The 22,091-nt window shown below is 43.7% G+C and overlaps 1 protein-coding gene and 1 long non-coding RNA gene across 5 annotated transcripts in view; one reads left to right on the top strand and one right to left on the bottom strand.

Moving 5' to 3' along the window:
* Window positions 1-204: 204 nt before the first annotated feature.
* LOC118900656 lies at window positions 205-14,114 on the bottom strand. The gene is made up of 4 exons (XR_005021187.1): window positions 13,676-14,114; window positions 8,354-8,439; window positions 4,501-4,565; window positions 205-3,287 (listed from the first exon to the last, which is right to left on the bottom strand). It is a non-coding gene; the product is annotated as an uncharacterized LOC118900656 (long non-coding RNA).
* ATXN7L1 (ataxin 7 like 1) overlaps window positions 13,356-22,091 on the top strand; it is a 233,906-nt gene continuing 225,170 nt past the window's right edge. For 2 of the 4 annotated variants that reach the window (XM_036863172.1, XM_036863171.1), the window contains exons 1-2: window positions 14,382-14,562; window positions 15,070-15,138. In XM_036863172.1, the coding sequence (XP_036719067.1) occupies window positions 14,382-14,562; window positions 15,070-15,138 (250 nt within the window). Of the gene's footprint in view, window positions 13,503-14,354; window positions 14,563-15,069; window positions 15,139-22,091 lie in introns of those variants that run through there. The other 2 variants (XM_036863173.1, XM_036863170.1) reach the window with 2 other exon arrangements.

Raw genomic sequence — 22,091 nt, 5'->3', positions numbered from 1 at the left:
CTCTTCTCCATAGTGGCTGCACCAATTTACATTCCCACCAGCAGTACAAGAGGGTTCCCTTTTCTCCACACCCTCTCCAGCAGTTGTTATTTGTAGACTTTTTAATCATGGCCATTCTGACTGGTGCAAAGTGATACCTCATTGTAGTTTTGATTTGCATTTCTCTAATAATTAGCAATGATGAACATCTTTTCATGTGCCTTTTGACCATCTGTATGTATTCTTTGGAGAAATGTCCATTTGGGTCTTCTGCCCATTTTGAGGATTTAAATACATTATAGTTTAAGAACAACCTTTCATTAGAATACTATGCTGTCTTTAAAAGTGATTATTTTAAAATGTCATTACATCTACATCTATCTATATTGATTATGTTAGTATATAGTTCTAAATATATAATTTTATGTAGTAGCCGTATCTATATATTTATATTTGGAATGCTAATCCAAATAAAGTGGCTTGGTTTGGAGATTAGGGATCTAAAAATATACAATTATATGACAAATTAATAGATATAGTTATGCATCTATATCAAAGTATTAACACTTATTTCCAGATTTTTGATAATTCATCTTATTTATGTTGGGTTTTTTTTCTGAATTTTTTGCAAAGATTGCTTTATATGCAAGGGAAAAGAACATTTCAAAAAGACAGAATGCACATGTGGGCAAATACCCTTAAGCTGGAAGCATCCTTTTTGGCCACTGAGGATTCACAGAATAAGCAAAAAAAGTCCAAAGTGGCTCACTTAGAATGAGGGTAGTCATACAATTTATCACCCAAACCAGGACACTTTTGAGACTGAAAGAGGAAGCTATTAATAATTTTGCATAATCTGGGACTCCCTAGGCAATCTCAGCCCTTTGGTCAGTCTGTTTAGAGTGGAAGGTCTGTGGAACTTGTCTTTGAAGATGACCCAGTATTGGAGTGTTAAAGGTAAACCACAGAGACTGCCCTTTTATCAGTACAGTTGGGTGCAATTTCTAAACATACTGGCCAGATGGCTAAAGAACCTTGAAAACTTCAAGTTTCTCACCTCATTAGCTCATTTGGATCAATAGAACCCTAATTTTAGAAATTTGTTCTTGATTAAATAGTATTTCTCAAAGAAATATGCCATTTGACTAAGAACACACAGTATTATTACCCACATTCTCTCACACTGCAGATTTTCATCTTGGAAACACTGTGTAACAGTTTTAAACCCTTCCTGATTCCAAATCCCTTCTTGCCTTGCCTGTTTTCCACTAAGAGCTTTGTTTTAGGGAACTATTATCTGTGACCTGAGGCACTTACTTAAGATGGCCACTGTCCCCATCCATCACTCTGTTCCCTTCCGGCTATTTATATCTCCCAGTCCTTCACGGCCCAGTTCAAATTCCTCCTCTCTCCCAAGCCTTCTCCGCCCACCAGAGCAATCTGTCCTGCTGAAACACCTAGGCATTTATTATCTGCACATCGGATCTGCACCTTCTCACTGGCTATTCTGTTCTCCAGTTATTGACTGCACCTACATCACCCTCAAACTAGTCTGTAAGCTCCTCATGGGCACAACTACTCACATTCTATGCCACCTGGCATGTGGCCAGGCAAGGTCAGTCTGTCAACCTTTCTTATTCCGATCATAAACTGGGGGTTGTTAATTCCTTTATATACTCCGCCTCCCACCCCAGTTTGGGTGGTTGCTAGGCATTAAAAGAGGCGATTATTTCGATTACCCAAAGTGTCTAAATGCCAAGGTGTCTGCATAGGTGGAAAAACTAAAGCCTTCTAAAATGCGGCAACCGGTGAGGTCTTTCTTCCCTTAAAACATCATGAAATGGCACAGTAAAGATTCAGAACAAAGGTAAACAGGACAGTTACGTTGTAGAGTACTGTCTCTGTGTTAAACATGGTTCTGTAGGTATAAAGGACGAAAGCTCGGACAGGCTCTGTTAACACCTGCAATACTATCAGTCCCATCTTACAATATTTTACTTGTATTTTGATTCTCCCTGTACAGGGCCAAAACATGGAGCCCATGAGTCGATCAGTGCTCCAACATCTGCCCTCTCCCTCCTGAGAGTCCAGAACCTGCCATTACTTAGCATCGATAACAAACTAGGCAACACACGTTGCTATTCAATCACAGGTCAATCCATAATTGAAACGATACTCTTTGCACCTCCTGCTGCCACATTTATTAAACTGATATACATGTCAATGTGTCTTCCTCCAGCCTTAAGATGACTTAAACTGTACCTGAAGTGTGAACAACCAAATTTAGATACCAATATCGTTTTATTTATTCCAACCCTCAAGGCACCATATTTCTCATACGTGACAGTCTTCTTGGGAAATCTGCCAACTCAAATGAATTCATCGTAACCTGCCTCACTCTACAATACTTTACAGTTACACACGTGGTCAGCAAGGGAGGGTGACCTCTGTTCAAGCAAAAAGTAAAACTCCCAGTTGAACTGTTAACATAGACAAAGAGGGACCAATAATCCCCTTCCTTCTGCGAGTTCATCTGGCACCACAGTGAGCATCAGGAAAAGGCACACCTTCTCCAAGAAACTTTACTTCCATCTCTTAGAAAATAGTCTTCATATTCCTGATTTTGTTAGAACAAGGCACTTTAGTGCCATCCACCAGGAAGACTGTCACAGTAAATCTATGATGTCTGTGATGTGAATGGTGGTCCCTTAAAAGTGGCCCAGCTGTGCAGTGCACAACCTATGCAGTAACCCTGGCCAGGGGTTTGATAACTTCAGCGCGAGGGAGTTGTGCTTTATTTTACTTCCCCTCTGCACCTCAATTTCATCATCTATAAATTGGGAATAATAAGAGCTATCTAGCATCGGTGTCTTAGCGCTGATCAGCCTTCCCATTAGAATAGGAAAGCAATGGTCTGTAAAGGATTCAGAGAATAAGAAAGAGACGTCCACATTACTTGATGATTGCCTAAGAACTATATCCCTAAGATAGAGAGCTTACATTTTCTTCGATTCTGGGAATCGAAGGCTGGGAGCCGGTCAGGTAGCATCCAGTTGGGGACCTGTCTTGGATGACCTAGGTATGACTCTGGAATCCTTCAATCCAGTATCCATCCATTCATAAGGTTTCATTCATCCAGTAACAAAATTCATCCAGTAACAAAATCTGGCTTTCATATATTGAAAGTGGAAAGACTTGAGTTTTTCTTGTAGCGATGATGGCTCTCACGGCACCCCCCTTGCTGGGTGTCTGTGTGATGAAAGAAGCCCACGATGGCAAAGTAGTTGACCGGGTTAGGTGTTCATCCTCTGGAGACAAAAAAGAAAATTGGAAATCCATTGTCCTACATCAGGGTTTCTGGACCCCCTCACTATCATTTGGGGCTGGATAAATCTTCACTGATGGGGAGATGTCTGCATCTCATGGTAGGATGTTTACCAGCATCCCTGGCCTCCACCCCCTAGATGCCAAGATACGAATTAGAACCCCTCCCCTCCCTGTCACAACAACCAAAAATGTCTCCAGGCTTCACCAATGTCCTTGGGGTGGCGTGGGGCAGAAAAGGGGGAGGCAGGAAAATCATCCCTGGTTGAGCAACACTGGCCTATGTGGAAATTTAAATTTATAGCCTTAGAATCATTCTTGAGAAGTAGTCATCTATGAGCAATCTGGCCTCCAAACAACGGGGACTTTGTTCGAACAAACCTGGGCTTAGCTCTGAGTTCCGCAATGATTGTTTCATGACCTGAAAGACACTAGGCTTCTATTTCCTGTCATATAAATATAACCGAAACCTTGGCCTCTCATTTTCAGGATTTCCTCCTTTTGGGGCCGGGGCTGGAGGAAAGGTGTTAGGGACTGCTGGGGGCTGACCTGAGACACTGCAACCTAGGCATTCCCCTGCTCACTCTGCACCTGGCCACCTCCTGGAGTCCAGGGGCTGCCACCTTCTCTTGAATAACGGTTACCACACAGGGCTGGCATGAAGTGAAGATAGCAGCTTTCAACCTTGCTACCATGGCTTCCATGTAAGTATAAGCCCATCACTTAATTTCCCACAACACAGCTACCCAAGGCCAAGTCATTTAAAATCTTGAAGGAAGCAAGGGAAATGACAGCAGAGAAAACCTTATGAATGGATGGATACTGGATTGAAGGATTCCAGAGTCATACCTAGGTCATCCAAGACAGGTCCCCAACTGGACGCTACCTGACCGGCTCCCAGCCTGCAAAAGGCTCTCACCTGCCTCGTTCCCACCACCTGGGGGACGGTCAGTCCTCTGCCGTCTGGGAAGTGTAGGGACCCAGCGCTTGTCTCAGGCCCGCTCCCTCCCTCTCCTCCAGCCTTCACTTCCCAGGGCTCCTTTTCGCCCCCCAGCCCCGCAGGATGACTGACAGATGGGAATATCTACATAGAGGCTCACCCACTACCCACAGGGGTTGGCCTTTTCAGAATACTTGAAAGACAATCTCTCAACAACTCGTTTCCCTAAGTCTGAGATATTTGGTTTGGAAAATCACCTTGGGGGAGGCTTTCACCAAGAGTCCAAGCTGGCTGTAGCCATTGGGTCCACCTTTGTGGTTCCCTGTGAACAAGAAATGAAGTAAGGTTTCCAGTGATCTACTTGATCTGGCCCAGTCTCCATCATGAAATGTCTTATGACAAATGGTGAACAACAACACATATGACACAATTCCCAGGAATAAAAAATACTTTTTTAGAGATAAGAGTGCTAGGGTCTGAATGGTTGTGTTCCCCCTGCAAACTCATATGTTGAAGTCTTAATCCTGAAGGTGACAGTATTAGGAGGTGGGGCCTTTGGGAAGTGATTAGGTCATGAAGGTACAGCCTTCATGGCTGGGATTAGTGCCCTTATAAAAGAGACCCCAGAGAGCTAGCTCATCCCTTCTGCCATGTGGGGACATGGTGAGAAGGTACCATCTAAGAAGCAGGAAGCCCTCACTGAACACCAAATCTGCCGGCACCGATCCTGGACCTCCACCCTCCAGAACTGTGAGACATAAATTTCTGTTTTTCTTAAGCTACTTAGTCTGTGATGTTTTGTTACAGCAACTCAAATGGACTAAGATAGAGTATTCTAAATACATAATGGCAAAGAAACATTTTTTTTCCTAAAAGAAAGCAAAAAATATTATGAAACAGGAGTAATTAAAAGAGTAATTGGTCAAAAAATGGACAGAAGACCTAAGTAGACATTTCTCCAAAGAAGACATACAGATGGCCAACAGGCACATGAAAAGATGCTCAACATCACTAATTGTCAGATAAATGCAAATCAACGAGGTATCAGCTCACATCAGTCAGAATGGCCATCATCAAAAAGTCTACAAATAATATCAATAAATGCTAGAGAGGGTGTGGAGAAAAGGGAACCCTCCTACACAGTTGGTGGGAATGTAAATTGGTGCAGCCACTATGGAGAACAGTATGGACTAAAAATAGAGTTGCCACATGATCCAGCAATCCCACTCCTGGGCATATATCCAGAGAAAACTCTAATTCGAAAAGATACATGCACCCCAGTGTTCATAGCAGCACTATTTACAATAGCCAAGACATGGAAACAACCTAAATGTCCATCAGTAGATGAATGGATAAAGATGTGGTGTATATATATATACAGACATACATACACAGTGGAATATTACTCAGCCATAAAAAAGAATGAAATAATGCCATTTGCAGCAACATGGATGGACCTAGAGATTACCATACTAAGAGAAGTAAGTCAGACAGAGAAAGACAAATATATGATATCACTTATATGTGGAATCTAAAAAATGATACAAATGAACTTATTTACAAAACAGAAATAGACACACAAACATAGAAAACAAACTTACGGTTACCAAAGGGGAAGCGGGAGGGATAAATTAGGAGTTTGGAATATAGATATATACTGCTATATATAAAATAGATAAACAACAAGGACCTACTCTATAGCACAGGGAACTATCTTCAACATAATAACCTATAATGGAAAAGAATATGAAAAAGTATACACACACACATATATTCAATATATATATCTGAATCACTTTGCTATACACCTGAAACTCTTACAACATTCTAAATCAACTATACTTCAATAAAAAGAAAAAAAAAAAAGAGGAATTGAGGCTGGAAAAGACAGTTCAAGCAATGGAACAGAAAACAGCTCAAAAACATACCCATATATTTGGAAAGTAAGTATATAATGGATCTCTATAGAAAGGATAAATTACTCAATATATGCCCAGGAAAATTGGTAACTGTTTGGAAAAAGATCAAAAATTAATTTTTTATTTCACATTGGGACTTCCCTGGTGGCGCAGTGGTTAAGAACCTGCCTGCCAATGCAGGGAACACGGGTTCGAGCCCTGGTCTGGGAAGATCCCACTTGCTGTGGAGCAACTAAGCCCATGCGCCACCACTACAGAGTCTGTGCTCTAGAGCCACGAGCCACAACTACTTAGCCTGTGTGCTGCAGCTACTGAAGCCCACATGCCTAGAGCCCATGCTCCCCAACAAGAGAAGCCACCGCAATAAGCCCGCGCACCGCAACGAAGAGTAGCCCCCGCTCGCCACAACTAGAGAAAGCCCACGCACAGCAACAAAGACCCAATGCAGCCAAAAATAAATAAATTTTAAAAAATTTTTTAATTTCACGTCATTAACCAAAAATGTCTGAGATCTAATGTAAACACAAAAACCTATTAAGCATTAAAAAAATACACAAAAATATTTTATAACCTTGGAGAAGAGAAGTTCTTCTTAAGAAAGACACAAAAAGTAAAGGCCTCAAGGAAAAGCCTGATACATCTGACTACATCCAAATGAGAAAAAAAAAGTGTATGGAGAAGATGCCATAAACAAGGTTAAAAGAAGAAAAGCAACAAGCTGGAAAATTACATTATTTTCAAACAGACAAGAGACCTAAATCTAGGATGTATAGAGAATTCCTATAAAGCAATGAAAAGATCTAAAAAAATACCAATAACAAATCATCAAAAGATACTAACAGCAATTTACAAAGTGAAAATACAATGGACCTAAGAACAAATGTTCAGAAACATACTAGAGAGAAATTCAAATTAGATAAGCTATTTTTACCGTAATAATGTCAAAATTTAAAATGTTTGAAAATGTTAGGCGTTAATTAGGGCGTGAAAAAATGGGCACATTCCTGTGCTACTAGTGGGGGTATGAAGTAGTCAGCTACTTCAGAAGACAATTTGACAGAACTATTAAAATTTAAAATGTACATGCCCAGCAATTCTACTTTCAGGTAGAAATACTCCCTCATGTGCTCAGAAAGCATATATAACAATAGAGATGTTGATCAGCCTATTTTTTGTAAAACCAGAAACCTAAATGTCTGTCAATAAGATAATAGATAAATAGACTCTGGAACATTTTATGGGATACTTGGGAGCAGTTTAAAAGAATGAGGGATTTCCATATGTAATGACATGTAATAGTATGTGTGAAAAAAGAAGGTTGCAGAAAAATATCCACAGAATGGTCTGTTGCACGTGTCAATCTTGTTTATGCTCATGCAAGGCTTCTCTCTCAACCGGGATAAAAAATATATATATATGCACACACATATATATCCACATACATGTGAGTACACACACATATATATATACATACATATATACGCACATATACACATATATGTATGTATCTCCACAAAATGATGCTATTCATGTCTTAAAAAAATAGAAAAGAACACACACACAGCAATACCATCTACAGCTGTAATGCTAAGTCTATAGAGGAGGTAAATGTATAGAAAATGGTATGGAAAAAATGCCTTCAGACCTGGGGGTATGGTAGTGATCTGGGGGCAGGGGAGTGACCACGTTTGAAGGGGGCGATTCTAAGAGAATTTTCCACTTATCTCTATTGTTCTACTATCTTATAAGAACACATTTATACATGATTTTTAGAATTCAATATTGTTTCTTTTACAAAAGAGAATAAATTTTTCTCAGGAAAAAAATAATCTGCAGAGACCCCAGTCCATTTACTTTTTTTTTTAAGTTCTTTTTTTTTTTGATGTGGACCATTTTTAAAATTTTTATTGACTTCGTTACTATATTGCTTCTGTTTTTATGTTTTGCTTTTTGGCCACGAGGCACGTGGAATCTTAGCTCCCAGACCAGGGACCGAACAGGCACCCCCTGCATTGGGAGGCAAGTCTTAACCACTGGACCGCCAGGGAAGTCCCCTCCATTTACTATTACTGACAACTATTTATATTGTCATGCAAAGACTGTCTTCTCTCCAGTCACACTTTGGATTTTGCAGTTCTTGTGCATAACAAAAGGGTCTTCTAGGGTCTTCCCAGAACAAAGGGATATTTACCCTGCCCTGAAGTCCATGTCAGGATGGAGTTCCAGGCAGAAGAAGTTTCAGACAGCAGTCTCCACCAATTGACGCAGGGCAGCAGCCTCATACAAAGGAGAGAGAAGAGCTTTAGTTTTCTTTCTAAGGAGAAGGACCTTGTCAGAAGCGACCATAGGAGCCCTTCTAGCATCAGAGGGTTGGCCTGTTTCTGACTGGCAGCTGTTGTCTACAGGAAGCATTGCGACCAAAGTAATAATCATAGCAAACATTTACAGGCCCTATGCTGGGGGCTCCATATCCAGAAGCTCACTTAATCCTCACAACCATCTGAAGAAAAGCGCCTTAGTACTCATTTAACAGATGCGGAAACTGAGGGGCAGATGGATTAAGAAAGGTTCTCCAGCAAATGACTCAAGCACAGTTCTAATTCACACCTGCCAACCTCAAGCCTGTGCTCTGGCCTCCACCTGCATTGCCTCCCCAATTATATTACTGGTGAGTTTGGATGGGGTGGGTGGGCTTCGTTCCGATTAATTTGTGTACATTAACGTTAAATTTGTATTTATTTATATTTAGGTTAAGGGCTCAAAGTGATTTCTACAACAAGGCTAAAGAGAAGCCATCTTTTTTCCTGCCCACCCCCCAAGAAAGAGCAGCGGCTAGGGGTGGGGCTGGACCTACCACACTCTGGGAAGCAGAGGTCTCCTCAGCCTGCAGCATCAGAGCCAGTCCGGGGAGCCCCAAGTGATCAGTCACGGTTGAATCTGCCAGGGGGTTCACGGCAGCTCTACCTCGAGATAACACACTCCCATGTTGGCTTTTCTGCCCCAGTCAGAATGCAAATTTCATGTCTTTGTAGTGATATTTATTAATAGAGTCCATGTTTATTCAGACCAGGCATGTGGCTAGGGTCTTATATTGAAACCAATAAGAAAAAGCCTGGAATTCCCATTTTCTTTCCTACCCCTGGTGCTTCTAGGGGTCTTCTTATCCCAGTCCTATTTGATCCACCAACAGACAGGGGTCAGGGAAGAGGCAGGCAACCTAATCTAACAAGGTGAGGGAGACAGCACATCTGCCCTCCAGATACAGGGAGCTTTTATAAAAGGTAACAACATATGTATAATTTCCCCCCAAATTACAATTCTCAGAGAGAGAGGGTTAGGAAAATAAATTTAGAGAAAAGAGTGGCAGATGGGATAGATGGATTCAATTAAAGCAAAGAACATCAAACAATTCCAGGGATGCCTCATTTTAATGGAACATGTCATTTTCTCCTCATCGCCTCCAGGTAACTCCCAACGTCGGTCTAGGTAGGAAGTAGGGTGCGCACACAGCGCCTCAACCCCAGCAGGAGTTTAATATCCTCAAATGAGAGAGCTAATATTCCCTCCTCTCTTCTTCTCAATAATGTGGTGAAACAGCACATGAATCACACTAAGCGAATGCTGGCTCCGTATTTGATGCACATTTCCCCAGAACCAGGTGTTATTCAAATTAAATAGGTATTTTCCATTGTCATCTCCATTGGACTGATTTCTTTATTTGGTCTATGGGAGAGTCTCCTTTTTAATTAAACCAACCGCTGTCATTTTTCTAAGAAAGATAATAAAACAATAAAAATATTTACACCCCTTTTACCTTCCTAAACATTAATCATGCGGGAAGAAGGTGTTACCCCTTTGGTAGACAGTTTTATCACATAGACATTATACTAACGTGCTTTAAATTACTGTTCTGCAGGTCAGTTTATTCCTATTAAGGAGGTATAAGATTCTTGTTGTCACTAATAATATTTGTGACTATTTACTACCAAAAGGAATTCAAGTCTGCAATAAATTTGCCATATACATAGTTGGTATATAAGTATAGACATGCATATAATAATATATATGCACCATGCTGACCCCAATACTACTCCCAACTGACCTCAATTTTCATCTAAAGTCAAGTGTAAAAATTAGTAGTTGGATGAGCAATGCCTTCTTCATTCTCTGGCTCCCAGTGGTGTAATTTAATTGACAGCCATGTTATCCATAGTTACGAAGTCATAGGTGGGTTATAGTTTCACAAAGATGGTATTATAATCTCCATAGTCAGAGAAACTGTGGAAGGCTTAGAGTAGAAACTACAATTATACCTCATAACTCTAACTGCTATAACGTATACGTGTTCTATCAGTTAAACATGGCAATGGTATCCAAAGTCTTGTTTTGTAGAGAGGCCAAATCACTTTTAGATTCCAGCCCATACTTTACTATGTTGTAAACTAAAATCCCCCCAGCTAGAAGGGAATAATGTTTGGGCTGTCTTATCATCTTCAGGGTGCTGGGCAGAAATAACTTGAGAAACTCAGCTGGGGTAGTAAACTAATGTTAAAATAGTGAACCATGGCTTTGTTTCTTCTGCACCTTAGATGCCCTTACTTTCCCTGATGATAAACAAGCTTTGATTTTTCTTGAGTGACTTAAAGTGGCTCCCAGGAGAGGAGACAGAATTTTCTGGAAGCTCAAGTCACTGACTCCCAGCCCCTGGGCTTGAGTCCCTTCATCACTGTACCCTCCACATACCTCAAGGAGGGTAGGGTTGTAACAGCCACCAGTGTGGTGGCATCGCTGTCACTAAAGACTTTTTCCCAACAGTTACATCATGACCTTGTCGTTGGCGAACTCTCTATAAAGTAGTGATTAAGTTTAAATAGCAGAAACTTGAGTACCCAAAGGATAAAGATAAATTACCATACTCAGCATGTAGGAGATACTAGTGTAAACCAGTTGCACAAAGCTGGCCAAAAATTTAGAGAAGGATGATACACAATTCACAGGAGGCTCAAAAGAGGAACAAGGGAACATTGCTCAGACTCTTCCTTTGTTAAACATATTTTTCTAGTAAGTTTTTTGTTAACCCATCACTTTACACCCAAACCATTCTGTATTAGTTATCTATTGCCATGTAACAAGTTACTTAACAACTTAAAATGACAAGCGTTAATGATCTCACAGTTTATGTGGATCGGGAATACAGGCTTGACTTAGCTGGGAACCTCTGCCTCAAGGTCTTTCACAACTGTGGGCCAGGGCTGTGGTCTCATCTCAAGGCTCGACTGGAGAAGGACACGCCTGTAAACTCTTGTGGCTGTTGACAGGAGTCAGCACCTCACGGGGTACTGAACAAAGAGCCTCACTTCCCCATGGCCTGTTGGCCAGAGGCCTCCCTCAGTTCCTTGCCACATGCACCTCTCCAAAGGACAGCTCACAACTGCAAGCTGTGGCCTTCCCTTAGAGCAGGCCAGTGAGAGCAAGAGTGAGCAAGACAGAAGCCACAGTCTTTTTGGAACCTAACCTTAGAAGGGACATCACTTTGCCACATTCTATTTGTTAGAAGCAAGTCACTAGGTCCAGCCCACAGAGAAGGAGAGGGAATCACACAAGGGCATGCACACCAGGATGTGGGGGTCATTGGGGTCATCTTAGAGGCTGCCTACCACCCTTGCATGCACAATGAGGAATAAACACCAAAATGGAAGGAAAATTGGAAAGCCGTAGGGGAAGAGGAAAATGTTCTATGATCTAATTACTTCTACCTCTGAGCTCTCTCTCTCCCTTTCCCCAAATCCAGTCATACAACGTACTCTCTGATGAGGCCCTTCTTCACAGTGTCTCTCATACCTGTCTCCTCCTCTCCACCTGCATGGGACCATCAAAGTTCAGGCCTTCCTTTCTTCAAATCATGAATAGTGCAGCACTACTTTTCTAACCAGCTTCCATAGTCCAGTACATCCTGGACACCAAGGCCAAAGGAATCTTTCTAAGTCACACTTTCTACTTATCCTTTTACTACAGAAAGCCCTTTAGTGGCTCCCCAGTGTCAGACAAAACCCAAATTCTTTAGGCTGCCATAAGATGCCTTCCATAATTTGACTCAGGCCTGACTACAAACTCATCACTCCCAAACCCAAATAATAACCCACCATCCCAGGTAAACCACACTCAACACCCTAACACACCACAATTTTGCTCAGCTTGAAGGCTCTGCTGACACCATTACTCCTCCTTCCCTTGGCAAGACCAATCTTCACCTTACCATTATAAACCACCCCCATTTCCAAGATGCAAAGCAGAGTCATTTCCTCTGTGTGTAATCTTCTCTGTGACACATTTTCTGATCACTCCAAACTAGATTTCAGTTCCTCCCACAGACAGGCACAGATCTGAGAGACCACACCATTCACTGCCCCAGCCAGTCACTGGGTACATGTCTTATTTTTCCAGGGAGCTGATAATTTTCACACCTTCCTTCTTCCACAGAGACCATCAGACTGCATCTCTACCAGAGCTGGGTTGGGTCTCATTTGTCTTTCTCTGCTGGGGATGGTAGTCCATGACAGGCAATGTTTGTTGAAAAGATGGATGGATGGATGGAAATGTCAAGCATAGTGTCTGGCATATGATGAGGTCAATAAGTAATAAATATTCGCTACCACCACCAATCCTTAAAATGAGAATCTCCACTCAGTGGCACCTTAGCCATTTAGTGGTTCCTATGTAGGAACCCTTCCGAAGAGAGCAAAGGCAAATGAAATTTATCTGGGTCTGACCCAAAATAAGCCCATTCACACAAACATCACAACAAGATCAATTCACAGCTCCTCTTTCATCACCCATCCTAAACCTGGCTTTGAGGTACAGGATGCCAAATGCAGGAGCATAAGATGACAGGCACAGCAGACGTCAGTACAAAGCAACTTCAAATCCATGCTCTTCAGCCATGAGGCAGAAACAGAGGTTGTAAGAACTAAAAGGGTGCTGGGGGAAATGAGGGAAATATATCGATTGTGGTGGAGTGTCCATATATTTTAGGTAATTCCTAGCAAATTAAATGATTTTTTTTTTGAGAGATACCGTAAGACCTTCTAAGGCCTTTGCTGCCAACCCCTAGGGAGAGGGGGGAAATCTCAATTAACGCCTCAAATGTCCAAAATCCAGAGAAAATTTAACGCTTCCTTTCTAGCTGGCCAAAGCAGTTAAGCCTGAAGTGAACTCTCCCAGGAATCAGATTCCTGGCCGTAGGTTGCATGCGCTCATCCGGGCCATCCTCATCTCACAGTGGGGAGCGCTGGAAACGGCTCCAGGGGCTTGGCCCGCCAAGCAGCATCTTCCGACAGTGGGTGAGTCCGCTCTCCCACTATCGTGATCCTGGAGCAAACTCTACGCGGTGGTTCTCTGAGAGCCGGAGACACGCGTCGCGCGGAGAATCTGGGGGGACCCCGGCCCTGAGTTTTGAGCTGTGAACGCCCCGCCGTCTGAGATGGGAAGGCAGCTCCTCTCGCCCCAAACTCACCTGCTTTTTAGAACCACTTCCATCTACCCACTGGTCTCAGCTCCCAAAGGCATCCGCAGGGTGCAGGAATCCTCCACGGCCCAAGGTCCACCGTGAAAGAGAAGACAGGGTGGAGGGAGAGGTGGCTGGGAGAAGAGGTCACCAGGGTCCCCTCCCTGGCTTGGGGTGGTCGTCGGGGAGGGGGGCTGCTCGGCCCCTCCCCACTAAGCGGCGGGGATCCTCGCGGGGGCGCCTCACCGTGGGCGACAGGGACCGGCGAGGGAAGGACGCGCTGGCGGGGCTGCGTGCAAAAACTTTCCGTCCTAGAGCGCAACTCTGCGGGGAAGACCATCCTTCCCACGGCCCCAAGTCGCGCCTCTCTCAGGCCATCCCCGACCCCTGCCGCACGCCCAGCCCCTGCGACCCCGGCTCGCGGGTGCCGGCGGTGGCCACGGCGCCGTAGCATCCAGGGCCGGGCGCTGCAGCCTCGGGTCCCGGCGCGCGGCCCCGCCCCCGGCGGCGGGCGTGCGGGCGGCGGGCGTGCGGGCGCCGGGCCTCGGGGCGTCTCTCTGGTGCCCCTGGCGGCGGCGGAGGACGCCGAGAGCCGAGCCGAGCCGGGCCGGGCGCTGAAACGCCGGCTCCTCCTCCTCGCTCCTCTCCTCCTCCTCTGCCTCCCTCCCTCCCTCCCTCCCCCTTTCAGAACACTCAATGTCGGAACGTTCCGAAGATGACGTCGGAGCGTTCTCGAATCCCGTGTCTCTCGGCTGCTGCTGCCGAAGGAACAGGGAAAAAGCAACAAGAAGGAAGAGCAATGGCGACACTGGATCGCAAAGTGCCCAGTCCGGAGGCGTTTCTGGGCAAACCCTGGTCCTCCTGGATCGACGCCGCCAAATTACACTGCTCCGACAGTAAGAACCCCACCGCCTCCTCCTCCTTTTATTACCCTGTAACCTTTCCATTCACCTAGAGCCACTGGGAAAAAGTGTGTGTGTGGAGAGAGAGTGGCCCCCGGTGTCCTCCATGCTTCTCCCTCTCTCTAAATAAATACACACAGAGACAGATCATCAATGCACAGAGAGAGGCCCTGCTGCCAGGGCTGTCTGTCTGTCTGTCTGTGCCCGCTCCCCGTGGCAGCCCGCGGGGTGGGCTTTCACAGCCCCACGGTGTATCCGTTCAAAAGGCTACTCTGTTGCTGCTTGCATAGTTTTTTTGGTACCTATCTGGGCCAGGTAGATGGAAATACGGACTTGGGAGAAAATGTTGCATTGTCAATTTTTGAAAGATTTTCATATCCAGTATTTATATCGATCTGTTTGCAAATAAACACTCTCCCTCCCCCCCCCTTGACTTTGGCTCCCCCCCTTTTTTCTCTTTTTGTCCTTATTTTCTTTTTTCCTTTTCTTTTTCATCTGCAGATGTAGATTTAGAAGAGGCTGGAAAAGAGGGTGGAAAAAGCAGGGAGGTTATGAGGCTTAATAAAGAAGGTAAGTGGAGCTACTGGCATCTTAGTGTTAGCATGTGTGGCAGAATCTTCACAGGATTTCGACTATAATGTGAATTGTTCTGCTGGGTACAGAGTGACTAAGGCTTGTCAAAAATTGAGCACGCCCAGGTGACTACTGCTTCGTGTTAACTTCTTTCAAAGTATAAATACAACTGGGGGGTAGAGGCGGGGAGGTTGTTGACGGCAGAAGTTTCCTGCACTTCAGCTGGAGTCCACATTTGGACCTTCTGGTGCATATCTGCCATTCGCCTTTGGAGCATCATTGCCGAATGGTGCGGGGTGGAAATCGCTGAAATGAGGAGCGGGGCTCCCTTCCCAAGCACCCCAGCCTTCCTCGTGGGTAAATACACAACAATTTAATGAACCCGATGTGGTCAATCATCCCAGCAGCTACTTCTCCACTCTCCCCTGAAAGCCATGGTACGTGGCAAACCTTCGCAGCAAGTTACGTTTGGCATACTTTGTGTTTGGTCACAGATTGTTATGTGGTGAGCGGGGTTAGGGGCATCTGTGTGTGCCGCCCCCAGCCGGTCACCCAGCTCTGCTTCCCCAGCGTGGAATGGAAATACAGTACCTGAAATGGGACACAGTGAGTAGCTAGGTCATCCCAGACGGAGGCAGGCGAGTGAAGCCACAGCCTACTGGAACTGGGCATCAAACACACATGGTCGTCATAAATAAATCATAGCCTATTCGCGTTTGCAAGCCTGCCATATGTAACTCTGACCTGTGGGCTTCACGTGGAGCAACTCCAGAGGCCACTTTCTGCTGAACAAATGGATGGGTTCATTTGAATTGTGATTTACTAACTGGTGTCTTGTAAACGTGGTTGGCTGAAATTGGGGGTGGGAGGAGGTGCAGGGGGGCAGAAGAGGTTGGCAGGAAGTGTTGAAAGAGTTCAGCCATAACTAGGCCATAGGAGCCTGGCTCATCCAAAATGAATGGAGAAAAGGCCATTAGACACAAAAGAACGGTCTCCCTCATAAACCGCGGTGTCACCCTGGTAGGCAGCTGAAACCTGCTTGGAAAGATGGAACTCATTTTGTGGATCACACCTCAGACAGTCGGTTTTCTGTGCCCAATCATTTCCTGACCATCCAGTGAGAGGAGAATTTGTGCTTCAGAAAAAATGACATGGAGGTTCAAATGCATGCATATTCAAGGACAGCGCTCTAGCGTAATGTTTCTGCTAATTAAGCACTTTGATTGGGAACGAAACCTTATTTTAAAGATGTTTGCTTCTAAATATCTTAGTGTGATCTTGACATGTGTCTTTCGGATGCACAAGGGAATGACATCAAGTGGCCTTCTTACAAGTGGCAGCTTACTTGTGCTCAATGTCCATGTGTGTTGGCATTGGAAAGTATCACTGGAGGTTGTTTTTCTTCACAAACTCTTAACATCTTTAAAAGCTTACGGGACTCAGTTATCAGACCGCTGGCAATGAAAAGGTTTCCACGAAAGAAGATGAAGTTGTGAAAACCTTTAAAGTTGAATAAAGGTCATGGTATGGCCCAGAATTGGCACCTCTCAGGCCTGCGTGATAGATTATGACTATAACACACAAAACTCATATTCTGCACCCTTCTCTGGGCTTCTGTTTCAAAAAACTCTCATTCTCAGATTCTCTTTGCCTCACGAGAAATAGATTCTATTAACGAAAAAAAAAATGTAAAGCTCTCCTTTCCTCAGAAGTCACAAGTGGTACATCCTGCTTATTATATCCTTTTGCTGTAAAGGTACAAAGATTTAGCTCCTAATGATATGCATTTGCATTAAGGACCCCCACTGTTCAGTGTAACATGCAATTGCTGAGTTCACCAAATAGCCATGGATGGGCTGAAATCTCTTTGTTCGTGGGCCTGGTGGAGCAGGTCTGGGTTAGCAATTCCTGAGTTCTTCCTGGCATGTGCACACAGTTTTCTTTATGGATAGCGTATACAGGTATGAACTATATATCTCTTCCCCATGGTGAGGAGTTTAAAGGTTGAGCTGAGACTTGGTGTCAGGGTGTTCGGTTGCCAAAGTCCCCAGAAACACTGGTTGCCTTAGTCTTGCTGTTGGCCTTGTTGGAGTAATCGTGTGGGAGGTCTCAGGATGAATATGTGGTTGTGGATGGATCTCTGCAGGGCAAAACGTGGCCTAGGTGTTTCTCCATATGTGAGCATACATAGACTGACCAGGATGTCATCAATAGTAAGCAGGTCTTGAGATTTGTGCTTTAATAGCAATGAATAGATAAAGTTTAGGAATTCCAATTAAGAAATGAAGGTATATGATCCAGATTTTGATATGTTTTTTTTTATTGTGGTAAAATAAACATAACATAACATTTTCCATTTTAAAGTCTACAATTCAGTGATACTAAGTACATTCACAGTGTTGTACAACCCTCAGCACTATCCATTTCCTGAACTTTTTCATCATCTCAACCAGAAACCCTGTCTCCATTGTATAACAATTTCCCAGTCCCCCTCCCCCAGGGCCGAGCCCTGGAAACCTCTATTCTACTTTCTGTCTCTATGAAGTTGCCTATTCTAGATACTATATATTTGCAATATGTGTCCCTTTGTGTCCAACTTCTTTCACTTAGCATCATGTTTTCATTATTCATCCGTGTGGCAGCGGGTATCAGAATTTCATTCCTTTTTATGACTGAATAATATTCCATTGTATGTACATGCCATGTTTTGTTTATCCGTCGTCTGTTGATGGACATTTGGCTTGTTTCCACCTTTTGACTATCGTGAATAATGCTGCTGTGAACATTGTGATATGATATTTTTTATAGACTAAGCTCAGGGAACAAAATTAGGCTGGGAAAGTGAAAAAATAATCATTTTACCTTCTGCCTCCATCTGGCCACAGCTTCAGAAGATACAGGAAGGCTTGCAGACTTTTGAACAACCTGATTATTGTAAGATAATTCCTTCTGCGTTTCTTGAACCTTTTTCTACTTCAATTCTCCACCTATATCAGTATGAAATGTTAACTGAATGCTTTGAAATTTCTGTAGTAAAGTCTTCACATTCATGTTATTATTTTGTCCAAAGTAAACTAAAATTATGGTCAAGAGGAATTTGGCAAATACTTTTGAACCTTGCCAGGTCATCACCTGGGTTCAGAAGGTGTTGTTAATTCCGTGCTTGTGTGTGGTCATGTGGGGTTATATTGAGGGCAGCCTGAAGCGGTGAAGGGAGCAGGAGAGAGGACTTTAAGTCCGCTTCCTAATCCCGTATATGACCTTGGGAACATCACTTCCCTTGTCTGGGCCTGTTTTCTTTCTTGTAAAGTAAGGGAGTGGATTAAAAGTCTCCTGAGGTCCCTTTGAGACCTCTGAACCTAAGTTTCTCTGTTGAATGTACCTACATTTGAGATGCAGTCATACTAGACGGGCTGTTTTTTGAAGAAACTTAAAAAAAAAAAAAAGCAAACCCTCACATTAAAAATATCTTACACTACTACATCCTGGGTTTATTTTCTCCTTTTATAATCTCTTGGTGGCAAACCTCACTGCATCTCGTACACAAGCATATTGTGCTGCAAATAGTTTGTGAATGGTATGTGGCCTTTAGGACTCTGAGAAAACTGAGGGTCTTAGTCCAAAGCCCAGGGGGATGTGTTCCCCGTAGTGGAGAGGGGGTTGACCTCAGTCAGCTTGGATCCATCAAGCACTGCGATTTCCTAAGAGGAGGGGTCCCAGAAACCTGATCAGCCTAATCTAATATGTGAGCTGCCATTATGATAGAAAATTCCAAGGAAGGCCATTCATCTAGCTAACCTTTTAAAATAATTTTCTCACTCCAGCTTCATAGATTTATTGGAAGACTTTTTTCAAGCTAATTGGGGAAAAGCTCTGTGATTTAGAAAGATGTCTCCCTTTTCTAATTGCCTCACCTGAACTTTTTTTTTGAAGAACGGTCAATTCATAAATAAGGACCAGGTGCGTATAGCTCGTTAAGTGTCCTGGACTATACAAGTTCGGAGATAATAACAGGGTTGTTGTGAGGATTTACTGAGATAATACAAAGGGCTTAGCACAAAGTAAGCGCTTAATATGTGCCTTTATTATTTTTTAGATGTTATTAGGATTATCATCATCATGTATTAATGAAGCTAGTTCTAGAAAATTTTATTATTATAACTAACGAGGATTTTTAACTAATCAGTGATGAACAGAAAAGATATACTCAATCAGAAATTTCATTTTTAGCGTAAACCATGTTATAATTTTATAAAGCTAAGGATTTTTTAAAAACTGATTTCTATGCTATCCATGCTTTTAATGGAGTACAGCTGATATGTAGTCGTTGATAACTTTTATCAAGAGCTAGAGAAAAATACTTTGGCATTTTGGGGTTTATGGCTGAGAAAGGTTTACGAAGTTCTTTCTGGGGACCAGGAGGTCTAAAAAATAATTTTTAAAATGATCGATCCGTTGTTTGATCTGATCAGTGAAGACAGAAAGTCCTCAATGGATCATTGTTTGGGTCTTTTGGAAGCCTACCCTCATTACTTCGGGCGTTTGTCTGTGTGTCAGTGTTCCCAGGTGTTTCGATTTGATGTAGGTAAACTTGTGGAATGCTTCCAATTTGAAAACTGTTCAGGGGCCAGTAAGATCTTGCTGTGACTGTGAGAGTTTGCTGTTCTCCTGAGACGCTGGTGGAGTCAGGCTGGACCACAGGAGGAAGCACGGAACATGGGAATGTGTTCAACTCAAGTCTAGGAGTCTTGCGTTTATGGCTGGATGGGAGCAAATCGGAGAAAAGATGGCACCTGACCTGGTAAGAATGGAGGGTTCTTAGAATCCAAGCCAGGGAAGCCAGCGACAATTGGTGGTGATTTCTAGTAAACTGTGGACAGTTCCCCTTTTTCATCATACAGACAACTCCATTACTTATGCTAATAGGTGATAGGAAGACACCAAGTCCACAGATTATATCGATAAACCTCATCTTCGCCATTCATTTCAACTTCTTTCTCCATTAAGCCTACCTTCCTCCCCTTTTGCTAACGAGCAGCAACATTTGTTCACTTTGGCGCTTCGTTATCATCTCTCTTCTTTTGCCCAGTGCTTGGGATGAAAGGACATGAGAGACAGAGTGGCCTCAAGGTGGTAGGGAGGAAAGATGAAAAGGAGGAGAAGGGCTTGGAGAATGAATCAGCTTCACAGCTGCATCCAGCCGATGGAGGAGGGGGAGTGCCAGAACCAAGACGGCAAAGCCGAGGGAGGGGATTTCCAGCACCATCTAGTTTTGAAAATACAAAGCCTCTAAAATGACTATCTCTTTATATATACAAGTATTTCCATGTGCCTGGGTTCTCATGTGGAGAAAATGTGGCTCTGGCTCCTTCCAGAAGGCACGGTTACCCTGTGCTGGGTTCTCATCATATGTCAGTCTACAAGAATGATGCTTTTATCTCTGGAAGATGTAGACTATTTCCCTCTCTCTCTTTCTATCTCATTTAAATGCTTCTTATTTTTTTAAAAATAATGTTCACGTGTTACAAAGTTGAGAAGGGTATACAGTGAAAAGAAAGTCTCCCTTTTACCCTTGTCCCCAGTTGCTTGTGTATCTTTCCCAAGATAGTCTATGTGCATCCAAGTAGATACATAGATAGTTTTTCCTGCCTGCTTTGCCCACATGGCTGATAGCATCCTATAAGTATTGCCTAGTGTCTTGCCCTTTCCATTTATCTTAGGGAGTGGTCCACATCAGTTCATGAGGAGCTACTGCAGTGTCTTTTTGGTGCCTGCTTAGTGGGAGGATGGTTTAAGCCTCTGGGTGTCTTGCTTAGTTTTTAATACAACCTCCTGCTTTCTTGGCCTCCGTCGTGCATTTGAGACTGACAGTGGGACAGCACTGGGCTAGGCCTGGGGGGACAGCAGTGAAAAAGCGCAGCCCTTGCATTGTGGCGCTCCCATCCTAGCAGCCAAGGCAGACATTTAAAAAGTCGTGGCGACTGTGGTGAGTGTTCTGAAAGGGAAAATTGGGGTACTGTTGGAAAGCATGACAGGGGGCCTAATTTAGGTTAGGGGATCAGTGAACGCCTCCCTGAGGAAATCTTATTTATGCCACAACCTGGAGAATGAATGGAAGTTATCCATATGCAGGGCTGGGTGGGACGGAGTTAAAGGAAACAACATGTGTGCAGGCCCAAAGTGAGAGAATATAGAATGTTCTAGAAACTAAAAAGTCTGTTGCTGGTGTGACGATAGCAAAGCAGAGAGTGGTCTAAAGTTTCTCAGCAGGAACACTACTTCTTTGTGGTGGGGGACTGTCCTGTGTGTTGCAGGATGTTTCGCAGCATCCCTGGCCTCTATCACTAGATTCCAGTGACACCTACCCCTCCCTTGAATTGAAAAAACCAAAAATGTCTCCAGACATTGCCCAAGGTCCTGGGGATGGGGTGGCGGAGTACCAAGTCACCCTGATAGAGAATCACCGGTGTAAGGTGAGGCTGGAAAGGTAAGAACACAAGAAAAATAGACTCAACAATATTCTGCTACCATCTTTCCATGTCTTAGGCCTAAGTTCCCGGTGAGGCGGCCTAAGTTCCCGGTGAGGCAGCCTTACTGAATACTTAGCAGGCAAGCGTGGAGCTGTGACTGTCCCCCGCACGGTGTGACCTTTGGGAGCATCTAAAGAGAGAAGACTCCGTCCCTCCCGGAGTTCTCCCCCAAAGGTTTCCGAGACGACCCCTCCAAACCTTTGTGTCCATTCTGTAGTAAACGGTGATGGCACTGAGATTCAGGTTCTAATTCTGGGTGGCCCAGCCCTCCCTCACTGCGGGTGGAGGAGACCCCAGGGCGCCGATTCAGATAATGACGGCATTTATTGTACGGGGGTCCCTGATGTCAAAAGCGTCACAGTGAAGCATTAAGGATTTCAGTTTATATTTAAAGTCAGGCTGGAAATACAACTGGCGTTC

This window comes from Balaenoptera musculus, chromosome 9 (assembly GCF_009873245.2).
Source record: "Balaenoptera musculus isolate JJ_BM4_2016_0621 chromosome 9, mBalMus1.pri.v3, whole genome shotgun sequence".
Classification (NCBI taxonomy): domain Eukaryota; kingdom Metazoa; phylum Chordata; class Mammalia; order Artiodactyla; family Balaenopteridae; genus Balaenoptera; species Balaenoptera musculus.
The sequence above is the reverse complement of the archived record's forward strand: the minus strand, read 5'-3'. Positions and strand labels throughout refer to the sequence as shown.